Raw genomic sequence first — 26,802 nt, 5'->3', positions numbered from 1 at the left:
TAAAATAATGTATCATTAAGTAAAATAATAAAATTATATTCATGAAGTAAAATAACAAAGTTATATTTGGCAGTCAATTCTTTATAGCATACAGTAAAAAAGTTGTCTTATTGGTACTTAAAAATCATTAATTAACATATGCACTTTATCGGTGTTTTAATTAAACAATGTTCATGGTTATTCTATAACTGACAAACCTTAAATACGGAAATGGGAAGTCTAGATCTATAGTCAAAGCTACGACCTAACCAGAATTATCTACCATAGTTTATAGTAATTGCCTATAATAGTTATGTAGGCAAACCTGTTGCATTGACAACGTTATTAGTTCCCTATGAAGTTGCAGCCTGTGAAGGTCACCTGAGCTATGCACTAGGTCACAAGGTCTCATGACTTCTCTGTCAGCTGTGTTGGTTACGTCATCTACAGTTTTTCCTGACGACCTTGCGTTCGCTTCCACTGGATGCAAATGACAGTGTTTATATTGTCTGTGCATTTATGCATTCGTCGCCGTTGATGAGTTCAATGCAATACCGTATGCAATAGCCAGGGTTTAATTACAAAATTACAGAAGGATACAAATGAATGAGCGAGGATTGAAAACCTAAATCGACGTTATACCACAGAAAACATACTGGTTATACCTAATGTTTTATAACTACACTATATTCATCCCACATTGGACAAATTATTAAGTTTATTAACCTTTTTACTTCAAAAGTTTGTAACATTGTTGAGATGATATAGGCTAATAACAAGCTAATAAATACATTCTGTTATTCCATCTAATCTATTTGCTCTAACAGCAAGTAAACACAAAAGGAGATGTCTGGCCCTGTACCAAATCCAAGGATAACAAAGACCAATAACATATTATTTCATTTATACGGTTGCATGATATACATTTTACCAACTCAAATTTCGATGTTCAGCATTAAAATAAGAACACAAATTCCATCTCTACGTGGATTCAACAAATTTCAATTCCTCGTTTTCCGATTGCAATTAGTTAACCGGGAACAAAACTTTGAAAATTTTAATCCGAATTGTTTGACGAAGAACTCCTGAAATCTTTAAATATAACGGGCAGAAACTATTTTAATTGCAACATTTCTGAGGTCCAATATCGGCGGTGGACGGTGGCGCTGCGTGCTCGCCGCGGAAGGCGCTGGAAGCTCGAAGCGCTCGCGTCGTCTCCCGCCGGCTTGCGCCGACAGTCGTCAGTCGTGCTGTAGCAGGCACCCTAGCAGCTCGTATCGTAGTTCCTCGCACTTCTCTTATCAGCCGGCGTTTTTCCTCCATTTATCAACTGTTCCGTTCTGCGGTGGTTCAGTGCGCGAGTTCTAACCCCAGCGAGTGCAGTGAAACAGTGTTTCTGTAGGTAATACATTCTCGTCGATACTTAAGCCAATCGATATTGTAAATATCTGTGTGTAAACCTCAAAAACATGAGACGGTCTTTGGGTGTCCCTATTACCGTGTTTTAATAGCTGACTGAACGGTTATGCTATACTGATCTGCTGTTTACTCTGTGTTTCGTTACCGACTCCACCATGGATATTTTACCCAGCGGGAATATCTTCCAGGAGCTGCAGGATATTCACGACAAGGGATATTTCTCCGCACAGCCGTCTTTGGAGGACCATTGGCAACAGGTAGGGTAACATGTGGTTAATTACCGGTGTGTGCTCGTAAACCTGGGAAACTACCGGCGGCTTATCGTACACTACTCACTACTCATTACTACCACAGTACACCATTACTCAGCAACACGCTCACTACTCACTACTCACTACTCAGTACTCAGTACCGCACGTTATGTACCATTGTTGTGTTTTGTTTATTCCTACAACGCGTATCCGCCGCTGGGCCGAGATATTTCCAAACGTTGTTTACTTTACTGAACATTTCCGACGCTGTGTGAAGCTGAAATGAACTTTCAGCTTTACTTTTGTTTGTTCTACTGCCTACAGTTGGATTGTTTTAGTCATATTTACTTTGTGAATAAAGTGCTATTTCGGTGGTTGTATAAAGATGCCGTTGAAATTAATCGTATTAATTTTGGTTTTACTATCGCTATTTGTTTGTTATTTAAATCTAATGGTTTTACGTATCCGGCTGGAGGTTGTGTATTAAACGTCCAGCGAATATAAAACAAAAATATAAAAATTGTTCATACAAAAAATAATAGCAACCTATAATTGCGGTCAATCCGTCATCATGAATATATTTACAAACAGTAGGTTTATAAACAAACACTTCAATAATAAAACAGTTTGACAATAAGTATCGTTGAATACATTACCTTTATAACCAGTTTAATTGACAAACAGCTATTTTTGAATGGAAATAACTAACATTTATAATCAAACAAGTAAATAAATAAATATAAATAAATACTTTATTGTCTTGACAATATACATTGTATCAACAGTAAAAATAATTAATGTTTTACTTAGGTTTAGTGTTTTGTGGAAAGTAGATGGAATTATTTATTTGATGGAACCTAGTCGCATGGAATTATTTATAAATTACAAATAATAAGACCTATATTGTAATCAATTATCCCTGAAATATTATTTTTCACGATATTATCATGTTTTGAAAATATAGGCTACATGTGTTTACATTATTTCTCGATGAAACCATATGAAAGATAAAGCCATTTATTCGCCCAACTAATGGAATCGTTAGTGCACCTAAAACTAGGCTACATTGCTATGCAATAATAGTAGGCCTACATCAATTCATAACATTTAAAAGTAAAGAAATTTCATACTGGCTATAAAAAATAATAACGGGAATTCATTCATTTTTGGAATGACTAACTATCACTATTTACAGTAAGCCTACATGTTTACATGTAGGCTAAAACTATTTGTAGAATAAATAAACATACAATCTAATGAAAGATAACAAATACTAACCTAATATAAGTAGATATAATACCAGAATATGACCCCACTTTCGGCGTTTTAGAGGCACTTTTAGGGCACTTTTTATAGGGGAAAAATGAGAAAAAAATGGAAGAGCTTTTTTTGACCACTTTTTTTAAAGACCCAGCTCTCGACCTATACACCCCTATATAAATTTTCTACTTTTGTTAATACTGAAAAACACGTCTGGAATATGGCTCATTTTTATGGCCACTTTTTTAAAGACCTGGATCTCGTCCAATACAAGCCTATATAAATGTTCAAACTCCATTAAAATTTCAAATCCACATCCATTCCCATGTATATTTTCAAAATCATGTGAGGTTTGTGCGTGAACTCGGGCATGCTCCCGGCTCATGATGTGCTCCCTTGGACATCCTTAGTGGAAATCCATGAGTTCTGGCTACTTGGGAACCCAAGCCATTTGACATACAACGAATCACCCTTTCTCCTAATTACCTTCTCTACCAAATACATGTCCTTATACTTGGTCTTTAACAACTCCTCTGTATAGAAGCCTCCCCTGATTATATTGCCATTTTCATCTTTCAAGATATAAGTCACAGGCTTTGTATTCTTAACTTCTGCTATTGTAAATAGTTCCCCTGTCCAATTTGGAGTATAACCTTTACTAAAAACATGTTTATACTTGGAAATCCTTACGCTATCACCTACCTTATATCTTGGCTTTTTAACTTGCACTACTTTAGAAGTCAACCTCTCATGCACATATTTACTATTCTTAACATTCACTTGGTTAGGCTTCATTCCTATAGATCTATGCACTTTATTATTATATTTTCGAATTAACTTTGGAAGTAAATCCAACCATTTATAACTCCCCTGAGCACTAAATTCTCTATATAACCAATTCTTTAAAGTTCTCTGAAACCTCTCCACAATTGCAGCCTTAGTTGTAGAAAATGTGTGATAGTGATTAATATTTAATTTTTTCATTAGTTTGCTAAAATATTGATTAAAAAATTCTTTTCCATTGTCAGATTGAATGTTTTTAACCCCCTTTGGTAGAATGGTTTTAATGGCTTCTGTAACCACTAACCCTGTCTTATTCTTTAGTGGAGCAGCATAAGCTTTTTTAGAAAATGTATCTATTAAAGTTAAAATATATTTATTGCCAGAATTTTCTCTAGCATAGTTTTGCATATCAACTAAATCTATTTGTATGGTTTCGTTTATACCCAATACTTTAAAAGACCTTCTAATGAAATTCTTTCTTGCAGGCTTATGAAGCTCGTATGCAATTTCATTCATTTTTTATAACATCATCCTTTCCTGTAACTCTAAATACATCACCATTAGCCCCAATCAATAGATTATCTTCCATTCTTTTAAATACATAGTTTTCTGGTATATATGGTCTATTATCTATATACTTAAATCCACTCAAAGATGTGGGGTCAGCAACTAATAAATCAGGATTATATTCCATCAAATTAAAATTTTTTTCTCCATATACAAATTTTGATCCATCGTAATGCATAGATTGTGACATTAGACAAATATCATCCAAATGTTCCCCCTCTGGTAGATTTCTTATAAATTGTTTTTTGGCATCCCAACATTTTTCTTTTTTATCAAAAGTTATAGTCTGTTCTTTTATAACACAGTCAGTGTCATCAATGGCAGGTTTAACACGTACTAACCTTTTACTATTAAAACTCCAATAGCCTGCTTCCATTTTTGGAACTTGTGAAACATTCACAGCATCTTTACTATCTGTACCTTCCATCAAATTACTAATTTTCTGTTTCTTTGCATTCCAAACACCATTCTCTGATTCTAAAAATTCATAATTATTATCGTCTTGTACAAATTTACCATCTTCTTTTCGTATTAAAGTCTGTTGTAAAGTGGGCACATCATCTAAACTTTCGCCCTTTTCTACATTAGTAATTTTCCGTTTCTTAGCATTCCAAATACCATTCTCTGATTCTAAAAATTCATAATTATTATTGTCTTGTACAAATGTACCATCTTTTTTTCGTATTAAAGTCTGTTGTAAAGTGGGCACATCATCTAAACTTTCACCCTTTCCCACATTAGTAATTTTCTGTTTTTTAGCATTCCAATTTTTATTCTTAGATTCTAAAAACTCATATTTAGTTTTACCTTGTAAAAAGACATCACCTTTTCTAGTTAATGTCTGTCCCAAAGTTGATACATCATCTACAAACTCCCCATCTTTAACGTTACCAATTTTACGGTTTAAACCATTCCAACTATCGTCTTGTAAATTTAAAGTAGGTTCACTACTAGCCCTGGGTTCTGCAGGCTTATTATATGGATTATATAAACGATAAAATTTATCTATAAACATATTTTTATTTAGTAAATAATTCCACTTTCTCTCAATTCCTCAATAATGGAATCTATTTCATTATCCACTCCTGAGTTACCGGCTTGGCGACTTAGCCAAAGAAGTCTTAACCTATCTACAAGCTCATTAGGATCATCCCAATAAATATAGTCTATTTTATTACCAGTCACTTGTCTCAAACCTTCACCAACAGACTTAAATAGAGGTTTAATTATATTAAGATATTTAGTATGTCTATTACTTGAAATTGGTGCACCATCTTTGTAACTCTTTAAATGTCCATTTGTAGCTTCCAAAATTTCTTTATAATTTTGCAAATCAGCCGGAGTATAATCCTCAGGTTCTTTTAAAGTTAACAATTGCCACAAACCTTTTGTCCCCTTGTAGGTTTTATTTGCAATTGTAACATCATCATTGGCAATGTCAACTTCCTTATTTCCAATAAAAAATTTATTTGCTTCTCGTCTAATACCATATGTAGTGTCTGTCATACTACTTTTACTGAGGTAATTTCCTAAATAGTCTGATGCTAAAAGACCAAAATCTAATTTCTGTGGGGTGGATTGCTGTAATGGTTGTAATCTTGGTATTATTGGTATTCTAGATGGAGTCATTGGGAGAATCTCCATTCGAGGCCTCTCTGTTTTGGCGATTTTTTTTAATTCTTGTAATGGCTCTATTAAAGGTTGGAATGTTTGAAACCTCTCTTCAGCCTCTAGAAACTTGCCACGTTTTAAAGCTCTATATTTCTCTCGTATTTGATTTGCAGAGTCAACCAATTCTTGTTGAATGTTTTTCATCTTTTATTTACATTTTATTTATCTCATTTGACAAAGGATTGTACTCAAACACTTTATCATGTATTATTAAACAATATGCAGATGTATTTGCTGGTACATTTTCTGCAGTTTCAATCTCTAATTTAATATCAACAATTCCTTCCTTCACTGTTTCGTTCTGTCTAGAACAGTCTATTACAATTAGTGGATATTTCTTCATAAACTCAGCCCTACTAATCATAGGATCTGGGATAGTATTATAGTAAGTCTCTCTAAACCTCATAAACATCTCATAAGCTTTAGAGACATCTCCATTTTCAAAGTCGAGATTTAAATCACTATAAGGATAATATTCAGAGTTTAGAAATACTTTGAGATTTTTTAACTTACAGTGATCAAATTCATCAGTTCTTTTTCGTGCACTATTATCCCTAGCTGTTTGGAAACCAAATATAATATACCTAGGCTTCTCCAAACTTGAAGATGTCTTTACTGACCATGTATGTCTTGTAGTATTGGGATATGATGGAAGTTCATGCAACTCTAAGCTTCTAAATGCAATTTGCAAATTTTTATTTTGCAATAACATCTTTTGTAATTGTAACTTCTCCCCATCTGATGGTATTACATGTGGCATCACCCATTGAATTGAGTTAAGTATAATTTTGGGAATTGCATCAGCAGTACCACTGGCTGGAGCACTAGTGGTTGTTAATATACAATTCAAATCATTTTTGGATCTTTTCAACACCAATTCTTGTTTGACATTTACTAATACCTTATTAAAATCCTCAAATACACCCATTAATAGTTCTAATGGCAAACAAGTACTAAACTTGCCACTTTTATGGAACTCTTTTAAATTCGTGTCAGAATCAAATGCCACATTTGACAATTTAGTTGTTTTATTGTAAGAGCTCAATATTTTCATAAGACTAGAAATTCCTGGGTTTCTTACAATGTCTATTTCTTTACCTGCGACTTCATATCTAATTTCATCAAATAAGAATGCAAATGCATTATTTATAAAATGACCTTTATCATGATTTTCAATTTCTCCCTTAATATACAGATAACTCCTACATGGGAGAGTTAGCAAATCTTGATTATTAATACATATTCGAATTTCATCAGAATTATTTATTGCTAAAGTGTTATGGGGAACATAGGAGTGATTTGTAATTTTAACCACACTATCGTCGAATTGGGATTTCCCTGTAACGTCTAGAAAATCTTCCATTTTTATTAATAGAAAATTTTAACTTTAGTCCTATTGATCGTAGGAACCTAGCATTTTGTATACTTATAGATAAATTCTTATAAATTCTCATATCTTTTTTATATGACAAGTAATTGTAGTTTCTTCTCCATTAAAGTCAATTGCCTTGTCATGCTGATCGGCAAATGTAATACTGACAACATCTAAACTTCTCTTATTTACAGGAAAATATATAATATTTCTTGGAACTTCAATAATTTTGTAGCCAGGAGGAGCTTCTGGATAAAAGCTATGTATGGTGTGTGATTTGTTTCCATTTAAATAGGACCCGTTTGCAATATTACATTTTACTCTAATCACATTTACATTATTAATGTTTATTTTATTTGTAGATTCAAACTGTACACCAGGAGTAGAAACACCTTTAAATCCCAATAAAACAGACCCTAAACATGGTTTTGTAAAATCAAACACGTGGCTAGAAAGTAATGTCGCTTTCATAGTTTTATTATTAGCTGTAAGGAAAAAGTCTGGGATTTGCTTTTGAATTTCCTTTGCAAGCTCAACCACCTCATATGTTCCTTCAGAAATTTCTATTGTAACTGGAGCTTTGTGGTCATAATAGAAAACATCATCACCTTCTCCAATGGTTAATTTGTTGCCTTTAAGTTTATTTAATTTTGGAATAAGCCCTTTGAATAAAAGTTTGACTTTAGTATTAATTAATGCTTCTCCATTTTTATGTATTATAACTTTAAGTTTACCATCTAATAACTGGTTTAAATCATCAACTAAGATCTCTCCCTTTGGTAATGTTTTTTTCTCTACTTTGTAATATGTTAAAGTATTTAGAGGTTTTTTCACATTAAATATAGAATTATAACTTTGAAAATCAACTAATCCAATTACATAATCATCATTTAATTCTATGGGAGGAAAGAACACTGACTTTAGCTCTGGCTCTGTACCCGAAAATGTTATTGTAAATGAATCCATTTTTATAAACAAAAATTTTTTATGAATGATAAACATAAAATTCCACAAATAGAACTATTTAAATCTTGTATTTGATCGGTTGTATAGAATATTTTATGTCCCTCAAAATATTTAATTACTTCTTTTGGAGGTTGGATTCCAAATGGGTCAAAATAAATTACAATATCTTTATTTTTACGATATGCTGTCCAATGTGTGCCAGATGAACTGTCTAAATTAACTATTCCGCACTCTTTTACTTTTGGTGTTAGATTTTTTAGCTCGTTTTTTAGGTACACCCCCCGGAAGTGAGGCACGTCTTTTGCGGCCTCTAACAGCTGGTAGTTGTCCATCTTTTTTATTAAATTTTAATCCCATTCCCATTTTTGCTTTTGCCTTCATCAAATTTGTCACCGCATAAGCTGCAGCTCTTTCAGCAAGATTTGCGTCATTCGCCGTTACTCTAGTCCAAGCTAAGTCTGCTAATCTCATGTCTGCTTTGTTCCGAGCAGCGGTATCGGGATTATTCATGTAGAATATGTCATGCTCTTTACAATAAGAGTCTAACTTATTTTTTGGAGGTACATTTTTGGCTAGATTTTGACGTATATTCGTTCCAGGTCCACAGTACCGATATGATGGTATGTGAAGTGGAAATGGAAGATTATTTATAAGAGTATTCAATAGCCCTCGACCCCTGTAAGGCTTTAAGAATAAACCTTTGCCTTTTTTACATGTTTTCTTATTATCATTTTTCACCATTTTTATTATATAAAAAATGTCTTTTATTCAACAAAAACATAAATTTAAAATAGTACATACTAAGGAAAATATACCAAAGAAGTTGGGTCTATTTCCTACCAATATTCGATGTGTTATTTGTGGTCCAAGTGGAAGTGGGAAGACGGTTGTAATTTACAATTTAATTGTAAGAAAGGAAGGATTAAAATTTACAAACTTATATTTAATATCTAAATCTTTAGAACAAGAAAAATATAAAAAAATAATTGAAATATTTAGTTTGTGTGACGAAGTGAAATTACACACGTGTACTGACTGTGAAATCACACCAAATGATGTAAAATCACAGTCAGTTGTTGTATTTGATGACATAAATAGTCAAAATATTACACAATTTTTTTCAATGGGTCGACATAAAAATATTAACTGTTTTTACTTGTGTCAATCTTACAGCAAAGTACACAAACATTTACGTGATAATGTAAATTTCCTAATATTATTTAAACAAGATGATTTAAATTTAAAACATGTATATAACAATCATGTTGGTAATGACTTTTCATTTAACCAATTTAGAAATCTCTGCCACCAATGCTGGGATAAAACTAAATATGGCTTTTTTGTAATAGACAAAGAAAGGTCAAAGAATAATGGCAAATATAGATTTATGTTTGATCAATTTTATAGTGACCAAGCGCAAGCGTATTGATGCCATCTTCTAGAATAAACCTCTTGTCATCGTCAAATGATAGTACTTTCTTGTTCATGGTTAAGGTTTGAAGATGATGATTTGTAGATTTAATTCTTGTCACATTCTCATAGTAATCTTGCCCAGTTGCAAGACAGTTCAAATAATGTTGATGTCTAAGGAGATGTTTAACTGTAGCACCATCAGCTCCTTTAGCTTTCTTCACCTCTAAAGCTTGCTTGTCTTCTTCATATAACCATTTTAGAGGAATATAAGAATATAACTTTGGTCTTAAACCACAATATTCATACATAATATGACCATCTAATTCGTCTTTGAACTTGCCTGTGACTTTTTTATTTTTATCAGAGTATAAGAAATGGTCTTTACTATATCCAGAGGTATCAAAATAGTGCAAGTCACTTTCTATTTCCTTGTAAAAGTCCTCTGTAACTATAGAATACATTAAAGAATCTGTATCAGTCATAAGAAATCTTTTGTTCTTAAATTTTGACATATAATTATAGTGGAAATCATACATTATTACTTTACTAATATCCAAAATGGTCATTCCCAAATATATCGGCTTATTAAACTTTACAACTAATTTATTTAAATGTATAGCATGTAAATTGTTATCGAACTTTTTGCTACAGTCAAACCTTGGATTAGTGACATATTTTGTTAATAGTGACTCATCCTTGAGATATATATCACGAAACTTGCGTTGGTTCATAATTGTTCGACCAAAGAGACTATTATTTAACAATTTGTAAAAGTCTTTTTCAAAATCATTTTTAGCACATTTGCGTTTTTCAATATTAAAATTAATATAGGGTGCAAGCCATTTTGATTGTCTAAATTTTAAAATTCTATAGTATTTTGTAGCAACCAAACCTAATTCCTCATATTTTTGTAATGCTTTATAATGTAAAATATATTTAGTTTTGTCATTTAAATTAGATATTAATTTGCCATTCATTTTCTCAGGTGCTAATGGATAGTCATTATGTAAATCATGTAAGCTTTTATCGTATTTTAAATCAACTTCTAAGATATATCCAAACTCATCATTTTGATTGTTTTTGTAGTCTATCTCATTCGTCCAACGAAATCCATCCACGGGTAGTGTCTCACACATAGCTGTGGAGTATAGCGAGTTACAATCTAAATATATTAAATACACACTTTCTTGATTGGGATCATAATGTTTGCCCATATATCTATTATTGGCTTTAGCGTAACGTGTAGAAATCATACTGACTCCTCCTCTGATTGCACTTTCTATGAACAAATGCATGTCAATATCTTGAAATAATTGTAATTTTATACCAGTCATTCTAAGACAAGCTTCCCATGTTAGTCCTGGAAGTGAATACATATGTACGGGGTCAAGTTTGTAATCCTTTAAACACAGGTCTCTAAATGTCTCAAACACATCAGCCAGTAGCAATACATCTGTTTTAAGATATAAATCATGATATTCTTGTAAATTATGTATATTAAAATGGGTCCAGACATTTTTAGCATGTTCATATTCGATGGGAGAGATATGTTCTTTAGTTAAAGTACTGTAAAATTTTTCAATTGGAGGTAGAGACTCTGCAAACTTATCTGGTCCTGTCATATATTCATAGGGAAATACGCCTTTGCGTTGTAGTAGTGGATTGTCTATGAATCTAAATGTATTTAAATTGGAAGCTAATTTGTATAATGGAAGGGACAGAAAGTTATAGGAATCTAAAAATACTAAATCATCAACAGAGAATGAAATGTACTTTTCCATATCTTTGGCTATGCAATTTAATTTACGATTAAACTTTCCCAAGTGTTGCATAATTAAATGTCCATCGTAATTTTTTAAGTTATGAAAGAATACTGGTATTTTCTTTGTTACTTTATAGTTTAAATTGCAATCATTGTGGGCAGCTCCACGGTATTGGCCATTTGAATGACAATGTTCCCGTACCCTATCAAAATATAGAGGCTTTTCACAAATATGACAATGTGTTGAGTTTTGGAAAGATGCCTCTTGCTCAGGAGTCATTACAAGGGGGATATATATTGCCATTTGATTTTTAATGAAGTCATAAGTCTCAAACAACCTTTCGAAAAACACATCCATAACATTTTCGCCACTATATAACTCTTCAGAAATAATCTTAGAATCTTTTACTACGACAAATGCAAATCCAGATGGAGTATGGTTGTTAGAGTTTATAAAGCACTCAAAATCAGCATAAATTACAAATGGGGCTTTAAGTTGATATTTATAATTTTTAAATTGTAATGTATCTTGTTTAGACATTTCCACTCGTTGGACATCAAAGTTTTTACAATATGTTATATGACACTCCAATTTATCTTTGGTGTAAAAATGTTGTAAACAAAACTTGCAAAAATGCTTTTTACTGTTATCTTTTGTTGACCGTAGCATTAACCTATTAAAATCACGAATTAAACAGTAATGTGATTTACGACCTTGTTGTAATAATAATAGATCTATATGAGTGTTACTATTCAGTTTGGTTCTTCTTAATGGATATATAAATTTTTGGTCTTCAACTCCAAATACATTAACACTTATATTATTCTTTCTTTCAAATTGATCTATGTCAGATATTTTTACGGGATATTTTATATTTGTCATGTTCAACTTACCTACGTAGGGTGCATAGTTAGAGACTCTATTAGCATGTTTAGCATTCCTTGGATGTAAAGCTGCTAAAATTGACCAAAGGAAGCATTTATTATCAACATTCTTTATATTTAAAACTGCTTTTGTCAATTTAATACTTTTTGGTGTGGGAATGTATGACTTTGGAGTTAGGGGCTTATACTTGTAAACGTGCAACTGCCAATATTTAGTATGGTCATAAATCCATCCACTGCCTTCGGCTTGATATTTGTGTATGGAAGCGTCAATCTTTAAAAGGGCATTTTCAATTTGAGGCTTTAAATCTCTCTTCTCAATGGTTAAGGTAGTAAGGCTTCTAAAATCTGCAATACATTCTTTCTCATTAACTAATTTTCCATTTTGATCTATTGTATATTTTAAAAATTTGATTCTCCTTACTAAAGTCCATTTTATTGGTAGAGGACAAGACTGAAGAGTACTTTTAAGTTCAGTTTTAATCGATTCACCAACAAATTTAATCATTGTATATGGACATTTGTTACAAGAATTTACATGTCTTTTAAAATGACCAACAACATTTCTTTTACAGAAATTACAAGTCTTATGAGTTTGTAATATATGAGATTTTAGAGCCATGTTATTATCACAGATTATATCACAAACTTTGCACAGTTTCACCTTCATTTTATGTATTACCTTGTAGTGGCGAATCAGGTTGCTTTTTTTGGAGAGCGATGCAAAACAATGTTGACATGTAGTCTTCATTTTTATATATGTAATTAAAAAATAGGTTGGAATCTTCTATATAGTAGAAATTACATTTTAACAATTTCAATTAATGAGAAATAATAATTTGAATTAGAATTTTATATTTTAATATTCAAAACAATTTTATACAATAAGATTTAGCAATTGTAATTTTCTAAATCAAAACTAAATCCAAAAACTTAAATAAAAAATACTTTTTAGCAATTCAGATTGCTGAGTCTACATATATACAGAGTGAGTGTTACCTATTTTAAAGGAGACTTGACAAAATTATATAGTGAATATAATTCGGCTAAGTTTTTAAATAATAACTTGTGCACACTTTTGACTCAAAGTCCCCCGGTGCATGAAGTTTGGCTAAGTTTTTAAATAATAACTTGTACACACTTTTAACTCAAAGTCCCCCGGTGCATGAAGTTTGGCTAAGTTTTTAAATAATAACTTGTACACACTTTTAACTCAAAGTCCCCCGGTGCATGAAGTTTGGCTAAGTTTTTAAATAATAACTTGTGCACACTTTTGACTCACTTAAAAATAGTAATAACAAAATAAGTTATTTTTTTGGATAGAGAAGCAGCACACAGTTGACATGTAACTAAAAAAACAAAGTTAGCATCTTCTATATGATGGAAATTACATTTTAGACAATTTCAATTAATGGGAAATAATAATTTAAATCAGAATTTTAAATTTTAATATTCAAAACAATTTCATACAATAAAATTTGGCAATTGCAATTTTTTAAATCAAAACTAAATCCAAAATCTTAAGTAAAAATACTTTTTAGCAATTCAGAATGCTGAGTCTACATATATACAGAGTGAGTGTTAGTTATAGAGAAGACTATGTTACCTATGTTAAAAGGAACTCGACAAAATTATATAGTGAGTATAATTCGGCTAAGTTTTTAAATAATAACTTGTGCAAACTTTTGACTCAAAGTCATGAGTGAATTTGGCTAAGTTTTTTAAAATAGACTTATATACATTTTAAGTTCCTTAGTGACTGTTCAAAATACTCTAAGTGTTTAAAAATAGACTTATATACATTTTTTACAAGTTCCTTAGTGACTCAATTCGGCTAAGTTTTGAAAAATGGACTCGGGAAATTAGCTACACTCCTAAGTTAAAAGAAATACAGAGTAGGCCTATGAGTACAAGCATCAATTACGTCACCAATTGATCCCATGACCCGACACGCGACAACATATTACAATAGTCTAGCTTAGATGTCAAAGACTTACCAAAACAAGAAGATCCAGGTGGAAGAGTTAGTGATGATTCCGTAGAATGCCCCCCTTATATACCACAAAATTGTCTAAATTAATTTAGAACTTAACAATGGAAATTGAACAAACTGAAATTGAACAATTGAATAATTGAGGTCAATCAATCAAACATATTTGGTAATTGTCTAAACCTGCCCCAGACAGACTGGCGCCAGACAGGCAGAGAATGTTGACAATTGGTTTTGATTGGGGTCATTAGGTTACACTCACAGTCATTCATTTGAGTCAGGCATAGTTTACACATAGCCATAAGCATGCCCGAGTTCGCGCACAAACCTCACATGATTTTGAAAATATACATGGGAATGGATGTGGATTTGAAATTTTAATAGAGTTTGAACATTTGTATAGGCTTGTATTGGACGAGATCCAGGTCTTTAAAAAAGTGGCCAAAAAATGAGCCATATTCCAGACGTTATTTTTAGTATTAACAAAAGTAGAAAATTTATATAGGGGTGTATAGGTCGAGAGCTGGGTCTTTAAAAAAAGTGGCCAAAAAAAGCTCTTCCATTTTTTTCTCATTTTTCCCCTATAAAAAGTGCCCTAAAAGTGCCTCTAAAACGCCGAAAGTGGGGTCATATTCTGGTATTATATCTACTAATATATGTTATATAAACACAAAACGCTCGCCGCAACTCATAACGGGGACGTTAACTCACCACATACAGCATCAATTGGAAACTCAGAAATAATATTGGTTTAGGTAAAGCCCAATATCGAGGTTATCAAATTACGCTTAGGCTTAATTTATGTTATTCTTATTTAATTGTTAAGGATTCGTCTTAAATGTATGATTTGCAGTACGGTATTGTTTTGTGTTCCATTTTAAATTCGACGTTGTCTAGTTTGTGTAATATTACAGTATGACGTAAACAATTATTGTTGTCAACAATATTGTTCTGTAGAAAATAAAATCCATAACTTAACTTGTTAATGATTTAACTTAGGGACTATTCGAGCATTGCTTCAAAACGTAGGCCTATATATAATAAGCCTACAAAATAATAGGCTAACTCAAATTCAATTTGTATTAATTTGTATTGATAACCAGCTTGAGGATATAAATCTACAACAAATATATGATGAACAATAGTAAAATCCGATAACAATATGTACAATAAATATTTAAATTTGTTTAATATAGAGCTTCAATTTGATTTGCTTTATTATTTTGATTAAGATATTGTTTTCTTTTAATTAATTTACCGCAACTGACGGATTATTTTTACTTCACAACGGAATTACTTGCGTTTTGTTTATAAAATTTTGTTCAGTTGTTTATTTTCCCTTGTAAACATAGGCTAATATAATTTCATTTTACCCTACATTCAACAATATATTTCTAATTAATTGTTGTTATTCTACGACACAATAACAAACACATTTCACAATATTTTTACTAAGATAATATAGAAAACATCAAATAGCCTACTAATATATTGTCAAATCGGTAATTTTAACACCTCAAACATTTCACAAAGAGGTGTGATGAACACGGATTAGAGTGTGAAATAAAAAAATATTGCCGTTGCTGGCGTACAGTAATTAAGCATTATCTAGTGAAGGGGGAGCGGGACGGGAGGGGAGGCAAAATAAATTGACCGATTTTATTCGAGCTAGACCCAACTACAATAGTGCGCCCTTGACTCAATCAATACGTACAATGCTTGGAACAATTACAATGTGTATAATATATCACATCAAAGCCCACTGCCTTTCCCTCTCTCCCTCCACGTTTCTGTGTTACCGTGTCAGTATTGGCAAGTGGTTTACCGTCGGTAATACCGTTCGAGGTATGTTTTATGGCTGTATTTTAACTAATTCGGTTTCAAAGCGTGTTTCGAATTTATGGCTGAAATAAATACATGTCATACAGTAGAAGAGAATTCATACAACACAAATTAGGTAGATAATTAGTCCTACAAATTTTATAAATTTATTGGTTGTCAAATAGGTACGAATGGTCTGTTAAACGTGTTCTTATAATTGTAAGAGTAGTGTAAGTCAGAAAGCTTTTTCTGTTCATTTTTGTATAATTTAATAATGATTATTTATTTATTTATTCATCCCAACGGTCAGACAACCAATACTTTGAAATATGACAAAACGTAATGGTAGTTAACAAAGTGTTGTTTGAAAACCGTATAACAACCAACTTGAGGCAAATATTCGATAAATAGAAGAATAAGTACAACACAATGATATAAAATATAACAATTTAACAAGATATTATAAATAACAATAAACATTAAATATAACAATAGTAGAATATATAAATAGGCAGCAAAAGGAATGCAGTGATTTCTGTGATATTTTAGGGGAATTATTATATATAATAAGAATAAAACTAAATATTTGCAATAGCTATTAAGAATCCGATAGATTAACTTGGTCTACCTGAATTTTACATGGATAAAACTGTCTTTTTTGATTATTTTTTTTCCTTATGGATTAGCTTGAGACATTTTTATGGTGATTTTTTCCCACTATTTCAGTGTTTATTATTCTAGACTAAGTTATAGGATAAAACTTAATAATTAGATATAAAATTAAAACTTTCATTTAGTGATCTCTTTCTTTATCTTTTTAAACCCGATTTTAGCTGTTTGCAGACACTTAACGAGTATATTGCTAATTTTTAAAAGTTTAAGTTAAATTTGACAACAAATAAATGAGGTATTAAATGCAGAAATCATATGTTCCTAGTCACCACCAGCTGATACTAATGTAATGTAGCACACATATTTCCCTTCCCCTACTTCATACTTAAACTTACCCTCGTAATCTTGAAACAATCTACAATTACATACCCAATGCACGATGTTCTCGCGTAAAAATAATCATATTGGAAGATGTAATGTGAACATAAATTTCGGCTCCCCGCTGGGTCGTATGGGAAGTAAAAATAATGCGTGTTTATTGAAATTCATAATGAAAAGACCGTAAAAGTTACACTGAGGGTGTAAAACGTCGTAACAGCAGTGTAACATCCCTGTGCTTTATGTTGCCGCGTCGTAGCAATGTAGCTTACCATGTGTCCCGTGTACTACACAGTGACTACTGTTGCTTACAAATGTTTTTTTAGAACTAGATGTGTAAATAAATTAGTTTCATTTTATTTATTGATAAGAAATGCTATACATAGGCTCATTTATTTTTATAACGATTTTTATGAGATCGAATACTTCACAAGACAATTGTAGTGTGACATTTAAATAGTAATTTTACATTTTTTTCGCAAACATGTTGTTTCAGTATTTGAGTATTTCTATCAAGTATTCATGACTGTGTTACATTACACAAAGGCCTAGGTTAATATAAAATGTTATGGTTGTAATTTTAGCGTAGATATTTGAGTGGGCATATGTAATAGTATACCAGTGCATACAATGCTTATATTTGTAATTTTAATACGGTAAATCTGCGGTAGTGCGGCGTTTGGAATTTTTTATGTGAAGTTAATTCACTACACATATAAAACTCGATGAGCTTTAGTTGATAGATTTATTAGGTGTTTAAACTCACCAGCGCTCAGTCATTAGCAATCTAAATAATTACGTTTTAAATTACCAATCCTTTTTACTGAATATTTAATAGATAAAACTGCTCATAGTATAATTAACTGTTGGTAGAAATGAGGTAAGTTTGACTTAAATGTATCACAGTTGTTTTTAGAGATAAAATAACGTTACATCACCTGGTTCGCGTCAGTAATATAGTGTGCCTGGTTCAAATACCTTGATAAGAAAAATCCAAATAAAAAACTGATAAGCCAGCGGCACAAATTTAATCTTGAGCCATACTGTTTGTTCATGATATAACCCCTTCAATTGGATGTGGTGAATGCAGTAAAACAATGTTTAAGGTTTCGATATATTATAATTATTATAACAGTTGAAAAAGGTTAGCCGACTTTCATGCATTTTTGTCTTTTTTTGTCAAACCTACTATGTATGTGAAATCTCCTAGTATTGTCGTGATCATAGTGCTAATGTTTTAGTTTTAACAACTTCAACCCGTGTAGCCTACATTCAGTCCGCGAGAGTCAAAGTTTCAATCATCATCATTATGTTATAATTTACCCTGCATATATTAACGGCAGAGTTCTAATTGGTAGTTATTGCGTTAACGCGGTCGTTGCCAGTCGCCCCATCCTGCGTGTAAACCGACCTCTACTGATGAATTGTGTTGACTTGGTGGTCGATGTTAGCCGCTTGTGTTGCTTGATGAAGCTCTAAATAAACATAATCCGTCTATAAACGTGTTTGGAGTTGGAAGTTATGCAATAAGCGTAAAATTAACCAATCGAATTTGAGTTGGATTAGGCATAGGCCTAATTAAGATAGTCTACACAACAAGACCCATAATGAGTGTGCTTACTAAGAATATTTAACTATTAACTATGAATACTTATTTATTTTATATACTTAACACAATCGGTCATCCATATTATTTCAATACTACTTAGCTATTGTATAAAACATTATCCTGGTATGTCGTTATGATCTTAGGTAAATCTGTAAGTAAAAAACAATCTAGTATCTCCCTTTATTTTTGGGTTATTTCAAAAATATACGTAACTCTCTACGCTTATGCTACGAAAATCACAAAATGCATTTTTATAAACACACGCACAAACTAAACAATTAATCTCTTCCTCCAAACGCAATGTTTTCTTTCAATCCAACCAATAAACACTGCAAAGCGCGTGCGTTCGTTTTAATGCAAATGAGATATCCCCATGTGACGAACGTCGCACCGTGCATTGCCGGGTTGTGACGTATTCAACTTGTTGGCATTATTATTCCTCAGTTGGGTTAACTTTTGCTAACAACGTCTGTTACAACTTCGCTCTACCTGTTATCAATTGTTTTAAGCTCTTTGAAATTGGATCCTCGACTGCGACTGAGAGGAGCGAGACGTGGAGTATCGGCTGTTATAAGCTACATTTGCGTTGGGCACAGTTCCCGCCGACGCGTAGGAATACTTATTTAGATAGGAATTTGTGGATGTGTGGATTTGTGTGTATCATGTGGATTCCTATTGCAATTCAATTAAATTGGATTTCGATAATTTTCCGTTCACTACCACTACTTTTTTATTGCAATTCCGTTTATTCACACTAGAGTTTTTCATAATCAGCAAGTTTTGTTGGTTAGGTTGGTTTAGAATAGTTTTATTTTATAATTGATATATTAATAGACTAAGCTAACTGTTAGAAGTATTGGAATTGCTATAAAAAAGTAGTGGTAGTGAATTAACATAAAAGAACCTGGATTTTAAATAGAATTGAATGCATTTGGAAACTAGTAGGTAAAACGGTTTGTAACATAAATTAATTTATATCGGACATTTTGTTAAATTAAATATTTTGATTGCAGTGTAAACTGTTATTCCAGGTCCTGTAGTATAATAAATTTAGTAGAATAATTTATCACACGGATAGATTGGATTGTAGCATTTTAATGTGCCATTGCCTGTTTTTTAATGAGTTTTGAAACATTTTAAAGTGAATTTATATAGAAGATTCAATGATCGCAATGACATATACTCTCACCTATGAGACACTGAAACACTGGGCCAATGGATTGCGTTGAATTAATTAGTCACTACTGTTTTATAATTATTAATTGTTAACCTAATCGGATGAAACTTTAATAGGTAGTAAAAACGTATTTGATCTATGGATTAAGTTGAATGATCAGTTTTTCTGCATAAATTTTAATACACAACCAATTGTAATATCAATTCAGGGATATTATAAAACCCATACGTACACACTGTAAATTAAAATTAATAAGATGCAGTGTGTCAGAGTATCTTATTAATAAATCATGTGTGAAATTTGTATTGGAGACTTAGGCCTAGTTATATTTTATTTGATCGATTCACAATTTTATCGATAATTTAGGAGGATGCTGATTATATTGTAGTATTCAGTGTGCCAGTAGATTAATCAATTAGAAATCGAAGTAAATTATATTAAAGATTAAGTCGATTTAACATATTTTGATTCTCCTCTAGCCTATATTACCCAGGACTGTTGTATTATTGATTTATTAGGTTAATTAAACAGTAATGTATCTTTGGATTACATTTGAGCATTTTAGTATGTCATGTTTAATTGAAGTGCCGTAATGAAATGAAAAACGAAAAGGTTGTATGAATTTATTTAATGATGAATGTATATATTTGATTTAGTTCAATTAGTTAATTGTATACAACACGAGCTATTATTGTTGCATTACCTACATGTAATATTGATTTAGGAGGTCAATTCATATACGTCAATAATGTAGCATTGCAGTAGTGTTATTGTGTCTTATTTTATGATGAACCGAAAATCCAATAAGAATGCTAAAACTAAAAAAATCATTAAGCTAAATGAAAATTTATAAGATTTTTCCTGTTTTTATGTGCTATTAGAGTATGCATGGAAATTCATTACATTTTTTATAGTGCCGTATTTTTCCCACATACACCATTTCACTGAATTCAAATCATTGTCTCAGTAAATTTTAATTTAAGAATATCTCATTTTTCAAAACGTTAAATTAATAATTTAGTTGATAATGTACAAGTGGTTTTCATTTTAACACATTTCTTACAGTAACAGAACAGAACATTCCTTAAGTTTTTAATGTATAAATCAACATCATTGTAAGCCTACTTTCTACATATTATTGATTTATATTTACACTACGATACATCAATTACGTTTTTTATTTACTGCCCCGATTCCATAAAATGGGTTAACGTGGTGTTTGTTTAACCATGTTAAAACAATTGTGCTTACATTACGTAGTCTGGTTTTAGGCAACACTAGACATAAATTAGCAAAAAGTATGTCTCTAACATTATGAGAAATGCCTAGCAATGTTACAGAACATATGGCTAGTTTTACCTTTTGAATGCATAAAAAATATAGTAATTAGTTTATTGGTTCTTGAATAATTAGTAAATCAAATTAATTAGGTAATTATTTAGATGGTTTATTATTAATCCAATTTAATAAAGGTAAAAGCATAATTCCTGATCTTGCTTACGCCACCAACATTTATTTTGTTGAAACGTGTATGGTATGTAGAAAAAAACTTTCACATTCTGTTTACGAATTTAGGTACTTAACGGTAATAATTTAATAGACCTACTTTGCGGCCTTTTGAAGACCACAAAAGAAAAACACATTAATTAGATATTGTACGTTTTGTGTTTTACCTTTAAACCGTGTTTAGTTAAATTTCTTTTTCATGTTGGTATATAGTTTTCCGTTAAATTGAATTTTTACAGTGGAAATATTTCAACTTCATTACATTTCGCCCCCTACCACTAGGTCGCAAGTTTCCTACTGTAGGGTTTAACCTGCACACAATGCACTATCACCCCTAAAACCCAGTGACTCCATATTACGCTCGGTAATCCCATTGTACTCCACCTTACGGATGTCTTCGTCTTTTCAGTCCCTAATTCACGTAGGGATCGGTATTTCTAAGTTAATTCCACAACGGAGAGAATCCAATTTGTTATTGAAATTCCAAACGCTTTCCCCTTTCAAGGGATAACTTTTGCGCCATCGGCTTGTGCGGGATTACGGCGTTCTTAATTTAAAATACGGAACTCATTTGTTTACATTCATACGCGCAACTCTTTCCGGTGCGTGATTTATGCAGAAACAGTTATAACTTTTTCACCTCGCAGTTCGAGATTTTTATTTATTTCTCTCGAGGGATTTCAATTTACTGTAATAACTTAACCGAATGTGATGCAAGATTCATACATAAGCAAAGTGCTCGTTGTACATAAAATATGTAAAAAAATAATTCACTAGTTACTGTTTAAAAACACAGGGGTTTACCCAAATTATTCGACGGAGATAGATACAACTTTTGTCTTTAAATTTTAAAATGTATATTCAACTTCCAATAACAACTTTTAAACACTTAGCTCAACTTGTTAGTTCTCTAATAATTTAAGCTTTAATTTACTATGCCATGGTGTTTGTTTCTTACCATAATTTTCCGATAAAACATTATGTTTGAAATATCAAGCTTCTTTAATGTTGTTTCGTCGCATTGCTTCAACCTGATTAGCGCTTTAGTTGGTGCTGTTTACATTTTATTTTATTTATATGGGATTCATATCCCCATAGTATTTTAACAAGTGAAAGACTACCACAATTCACAGTATTAACTGAGATTTGTAAAGAATTTGACTATGTTTCCAATAGTCAATGGTAAAGACTAGCGTATTTATAATCTAAAAAAAGGTACAACACATACATAAACAACACAGTTCCCCTAAAAAAAGAAGCATTTTTATTTCATAGTTGGCGTCAACACTTCTAATTTCATTTTCAACATCAGCATACTTTGAATGTTTGTACTTTACAATGTAACATCATAATACCCTACTATAAACGTATTTTAAACGTATTGATGTGATGTACGATTGTACAACGGAGTACGACCAAGAGCGCTAGGTGTGACGTCACGGTCCTCTGTACAATGTACACAATGTACGCAGATGACCCGCTCTAAGTCTGTTTGTGCGTACATAATCCTGGGTACATCATCAGAATTGATCCTGGCTAGTTGACCTTTCACCTTTCCTCCCTTTACCCTTCACATCAAGGAAATAAAGAATTTATTTAGGAGTTTACATAACAAAACTCCTGCCATAATTTTATCATTTACAAACATACAAATTGTACCTACAATTGTCATCGGAACGTCGATTTAGGAATCTAATAAACATGGTAATTTGATGTGTATTCTCTTACATTAATTAAACGCAATTAGAATGAAGACGCAATTTTATGAATACTTTTATGTAGTTTTGATGCTTCTAAATAAAACAACCTAAGCCAGTTTAAGAGTAAATAAATTTAAACATGCTTTTTGTTTCATGTTGTATTGCCGATATTCAAGATAAAAAAAAACTGTCCAATTTTGTTTATATGTTCAATCTGGTATGGGAATATAAACAAAATGCTTAAGACGGTTTTAGACTGTCGGGTAATTCTGTACTCTATCAAATAGAATCGTTTGAACAGAAATTTGCGTGCTTGATTTTTTTTATTTGGGACGTTTTATCGTGTCTTAACTAAAATGCAAGCTGAATTATTTTATGTTGGACAATGTTTTGTAATTTTTAGATCATAGTCACTTCTGATTATAAGGAGAAACTTCAATGTCAGTTAATGTCGTTTAAACAACAGTACCTAACCATATATAAACGTTTACGGGTTCAGGTTAAGTATTTTTAATTTAAATATGCAAGTATTACTTTTGTAAGTTTGGAAACTTTTTCTATAACATCTAATTTACCTTATAATCTTCTCGAACTCCCAAGATGTGGTAAACGACGACTTAAGACATCGATAGGGTCAGGTACAATCAAACTCGAAAACTCCCACTCAGGTTTTAAGTATTGAAATCTAGAACACTTATCTCCTAATACCCCTAATGAAAAAGGAAATAATCAACATACCAAAATAATTCTCGATATTTTGGAAACCCGATGTTATAAACTCGACTGTCCCCGCGAGATCCTGCCGATGCTGGTCGCGTTTGCTTGACACAAATCCTTTCACATAGTCGCAGTAAGTTTGAGAAAGCTCGTCTCGTCGGATTCTCAGAAGGAACAGTTCACATCCTAGACAAGTACATAGACTCGACTGTGCCACATTATGTCTACGTGCTAAACGTGGTAAACTGATAATCAGTTTAGACACTGGCTACTCTCACGACGCGCTTGCCACCACCGCTAAACAAAAGCATCGCTATCCGATGTTGAAAAAACAGATTTTAAAATTAAAAATGTTATAGATTTTGAAAAAAAATTTGCAGATATTTTTTATGAAATAATACCAACAGCTATTGATGATATACGAACAGTTTTAGTGCTATACGTTTATAAAATTGTCCATCAAAACGAAGACATTTGGATCATTGGGTTTTCATACTACATACTGTTGATTATCTTAGTTAGAAGTAGAAGTGCTACTGAGGAAATGTATTTTAAAGATATCCCTACACTAGTAAAAACATAATGAAGTAACAAATTTGTCGTTTATACAGCTGCCCTAAAATTGTTTTAGTGTACTGTACAATTCTGCAACAATTCTATAGGCGTAGTACAATAAAAGCTAGCATGTGTCTGTCATACTTTAACGATTATGATTTTTTCAATACATCCAAAGAAGTTGGAAAATAAAAATAAATACTGTAAGTAGAAAATTAGTTGTACCATTTAGTTTCTGTTAGTTTTGATAAAAACTTATCAAATACATCGATTGTGTTTATCATTAAATAGCTATCATCGGGATTGTTATTTGATTTGTTTTAGAATTTCACAAGATACATGTCCTGAAATAGAAGTTATCAGTTGATGACGATAAAGACTAACTGTTGTCAGGTTGATAAAAAAAACTGTTTACAAGGAAGTTAACATTTTTTTTATTTAACCTCAAGGAAAAGACACAAGCCAGGAGATAACGATATTAATTGAGATGATTCAAGATATGAGGTGGTATTACTAAGTGCGTTTGATCATTTTTCGTTGATCATTCGATCATTGGTGTTAACGAATAGCCTAATTGTAGTGTGCGTTGGTTACAATCAAATGTAATATAGAATTTTTCCAGAATTATGAGCTAAATGTTTGGTAAATGTTTGAAAATACATGGGTGCCATCTTGATATAATATAAAGAAAACTGCTATACATCAATAATCATGTAAACTACAGCAAAATAGCTTATTTATAATCTATGATTGAATCTTTTGGAAGAATAAATAATAATTATTAGCATGGAAGTCCTTAAAACTAATTTAAAAATCCAAATGTCTACCTTTTACTAAATTATACGTTAATGCGGAATTTTACACTTCTTTTACAATTACAGGTTTTGCACATTCCGTATTTCCATCTATATGATAGTTTGAAATATCGATAGTTACAGTATTGACCTTTGGATACTTAAGTATAAATTCCATCTATTTATATAGTACTACAAATTGTCATTACATTTTAGGCAATTTATCATTGGAAACAACATAGTTGATTAGGCTACTCGAAACAATGTCTCAAATTCGACCTTCTTCCCTTTTTTTATCACTGTGATACTTTGTGTGGTATAATATATGCTATAGTTTTAAGTAGACCTATACTACAGTAAAGTTAAGCAGTTATCTGTTCAAAGGATTCGTTTGATGTCCAGTCTCTATTCTCTACAACATGTGTCTTCTTCGTCACGTTAGAACAAAAATAGCCCTCGGCGGTTCAGACTCACAGACTGACGTTGAAACGTTGAATACGTTGGGTTTAGTGCTGTAGGCGATCGCGTTATGTATTAAAGTAAAATATACTATAAAATGAAATAAGTGGACTCCCATTACCGTTTAGTTACGTGTCAACTTCTTAGTTTTGTAACTGTTGATATTATGTGCATTATGGAACTATCGCGTATAGTATTTTACAGCTATTTATTTAATACACTGTATTGCATCATTTTTTCTCTATATCCAGATAATTCAAATGCAATCGTATTTTACAGTTATTCTTAGAATGCTTCATACAACTACCTTCAGTAAATACGTTACAGTATAAACTTGCTGTTTAAAAATTTTAAATTTCATGTAAAATGGGTAACGTTTTTATTAGTTTGGTAACATTTGAAATTGAACATATCAATTTGATTCCTTAGAACTATATAAAAATATATTATCGAAATGTATGCAAACTTATGTATAGTCTAGCCATAGCTGAAAATCATTGAATGCAAATAAAGATGTCTGATTTGTCATAATAAAGTAGACATTTGAATTGAGGAAAAAAGTTGGACAACTAATTAAGCTGAACGTCTTCACGAGCAACATTTAAGCTGTCTTACACTTTTGGGGTTTCATCTTGAATACACGATATTTCTTATGTTCATGAGATGAAATTTGGGTTAAGTTTCATCTTATTTCTGTTGAAATTTTTAAGTGCTTTGAGGGAACGGTAAACCCCTTGATGCCGAAATCGATTCTTAGATAGAAAGAACCATTTACTGACAGGATTGGTGATTGGCTAAGACGCTGATTCATCTGAGTGTGATATGAATGACATAATGCAGTTAGTTTTGTTACTGACGTCGTTGGTATGTCTTGAAAAATGTCTGGTCAGTTTTCATGAAGTATTGAGCATTGTAGGGTCTACAAGCATAGATCTTATTGATACACAATGGTTTGGCTGGTGTAATTGGTTACGGCATTGGAACTTCAGGGATTGCTTCAAAAGACACAAAGCCGAAAGGTAAATTTTCAGATCAATTTTCTGAGCAGTGCCCTAGATACACTAACTTTTCTAAACAGTGTCACAGAACCATAGATACGCTTGTTTTTCTTTTCTTTAGTTTATCAGTGCATTTCGGAATAATGCTGCACACCAAA

The 26,802-nt window shown here is 31.8% G+C and overlaps 1 protein-coding gene across 1 annotated transcript in view; it reads left to right on the top strand.

Annotated features, from left to right (window-relative positions):
* Window positions 1–1,237: 1,237 nt before the first annotated feature.
* LOC129004912 (Krueppel-like factor 6) overlaps window positions 1,238–26,802 on the top strand; it is a 496,340-nt gene continuing 470,775 nt past the window's right edge. The window contains exon 1 of the mRNA XM_054433617.1: window positions 1,238–1,655. Within this exon, the coding sequence (XP_054289592.1) occupies window positions 1,554–1,655 (102 nt within the window). The 5' untranslated portion in view covers window positions 1,238–1,553. The remainder of the gene's footprint in view (window positions 1,656–26,802) is intronic.

Source organism: Macrosteles quadrilineatus, unplaced genomic scaffold (assembly GCF_028750875.1).
Source record: "Macrosteles quadrilineatus isolate MER2022 unplaced genomic scaffold, UCM_ALF_1.0 Scaffold_12__1_contigs__length_5162894, whole genome shotgun sequence".
NCBI lineage: Eukaryota > Metazoa > Arthropoda > Insecta > Hemiptera > Cicadellidae > Macrosteles > Macrosteles quadrilineatus.
Note: the sequence above shows the minus strand (reverse complement) of the source record. Positions and strands in the feature narration are given on the sequence as shown.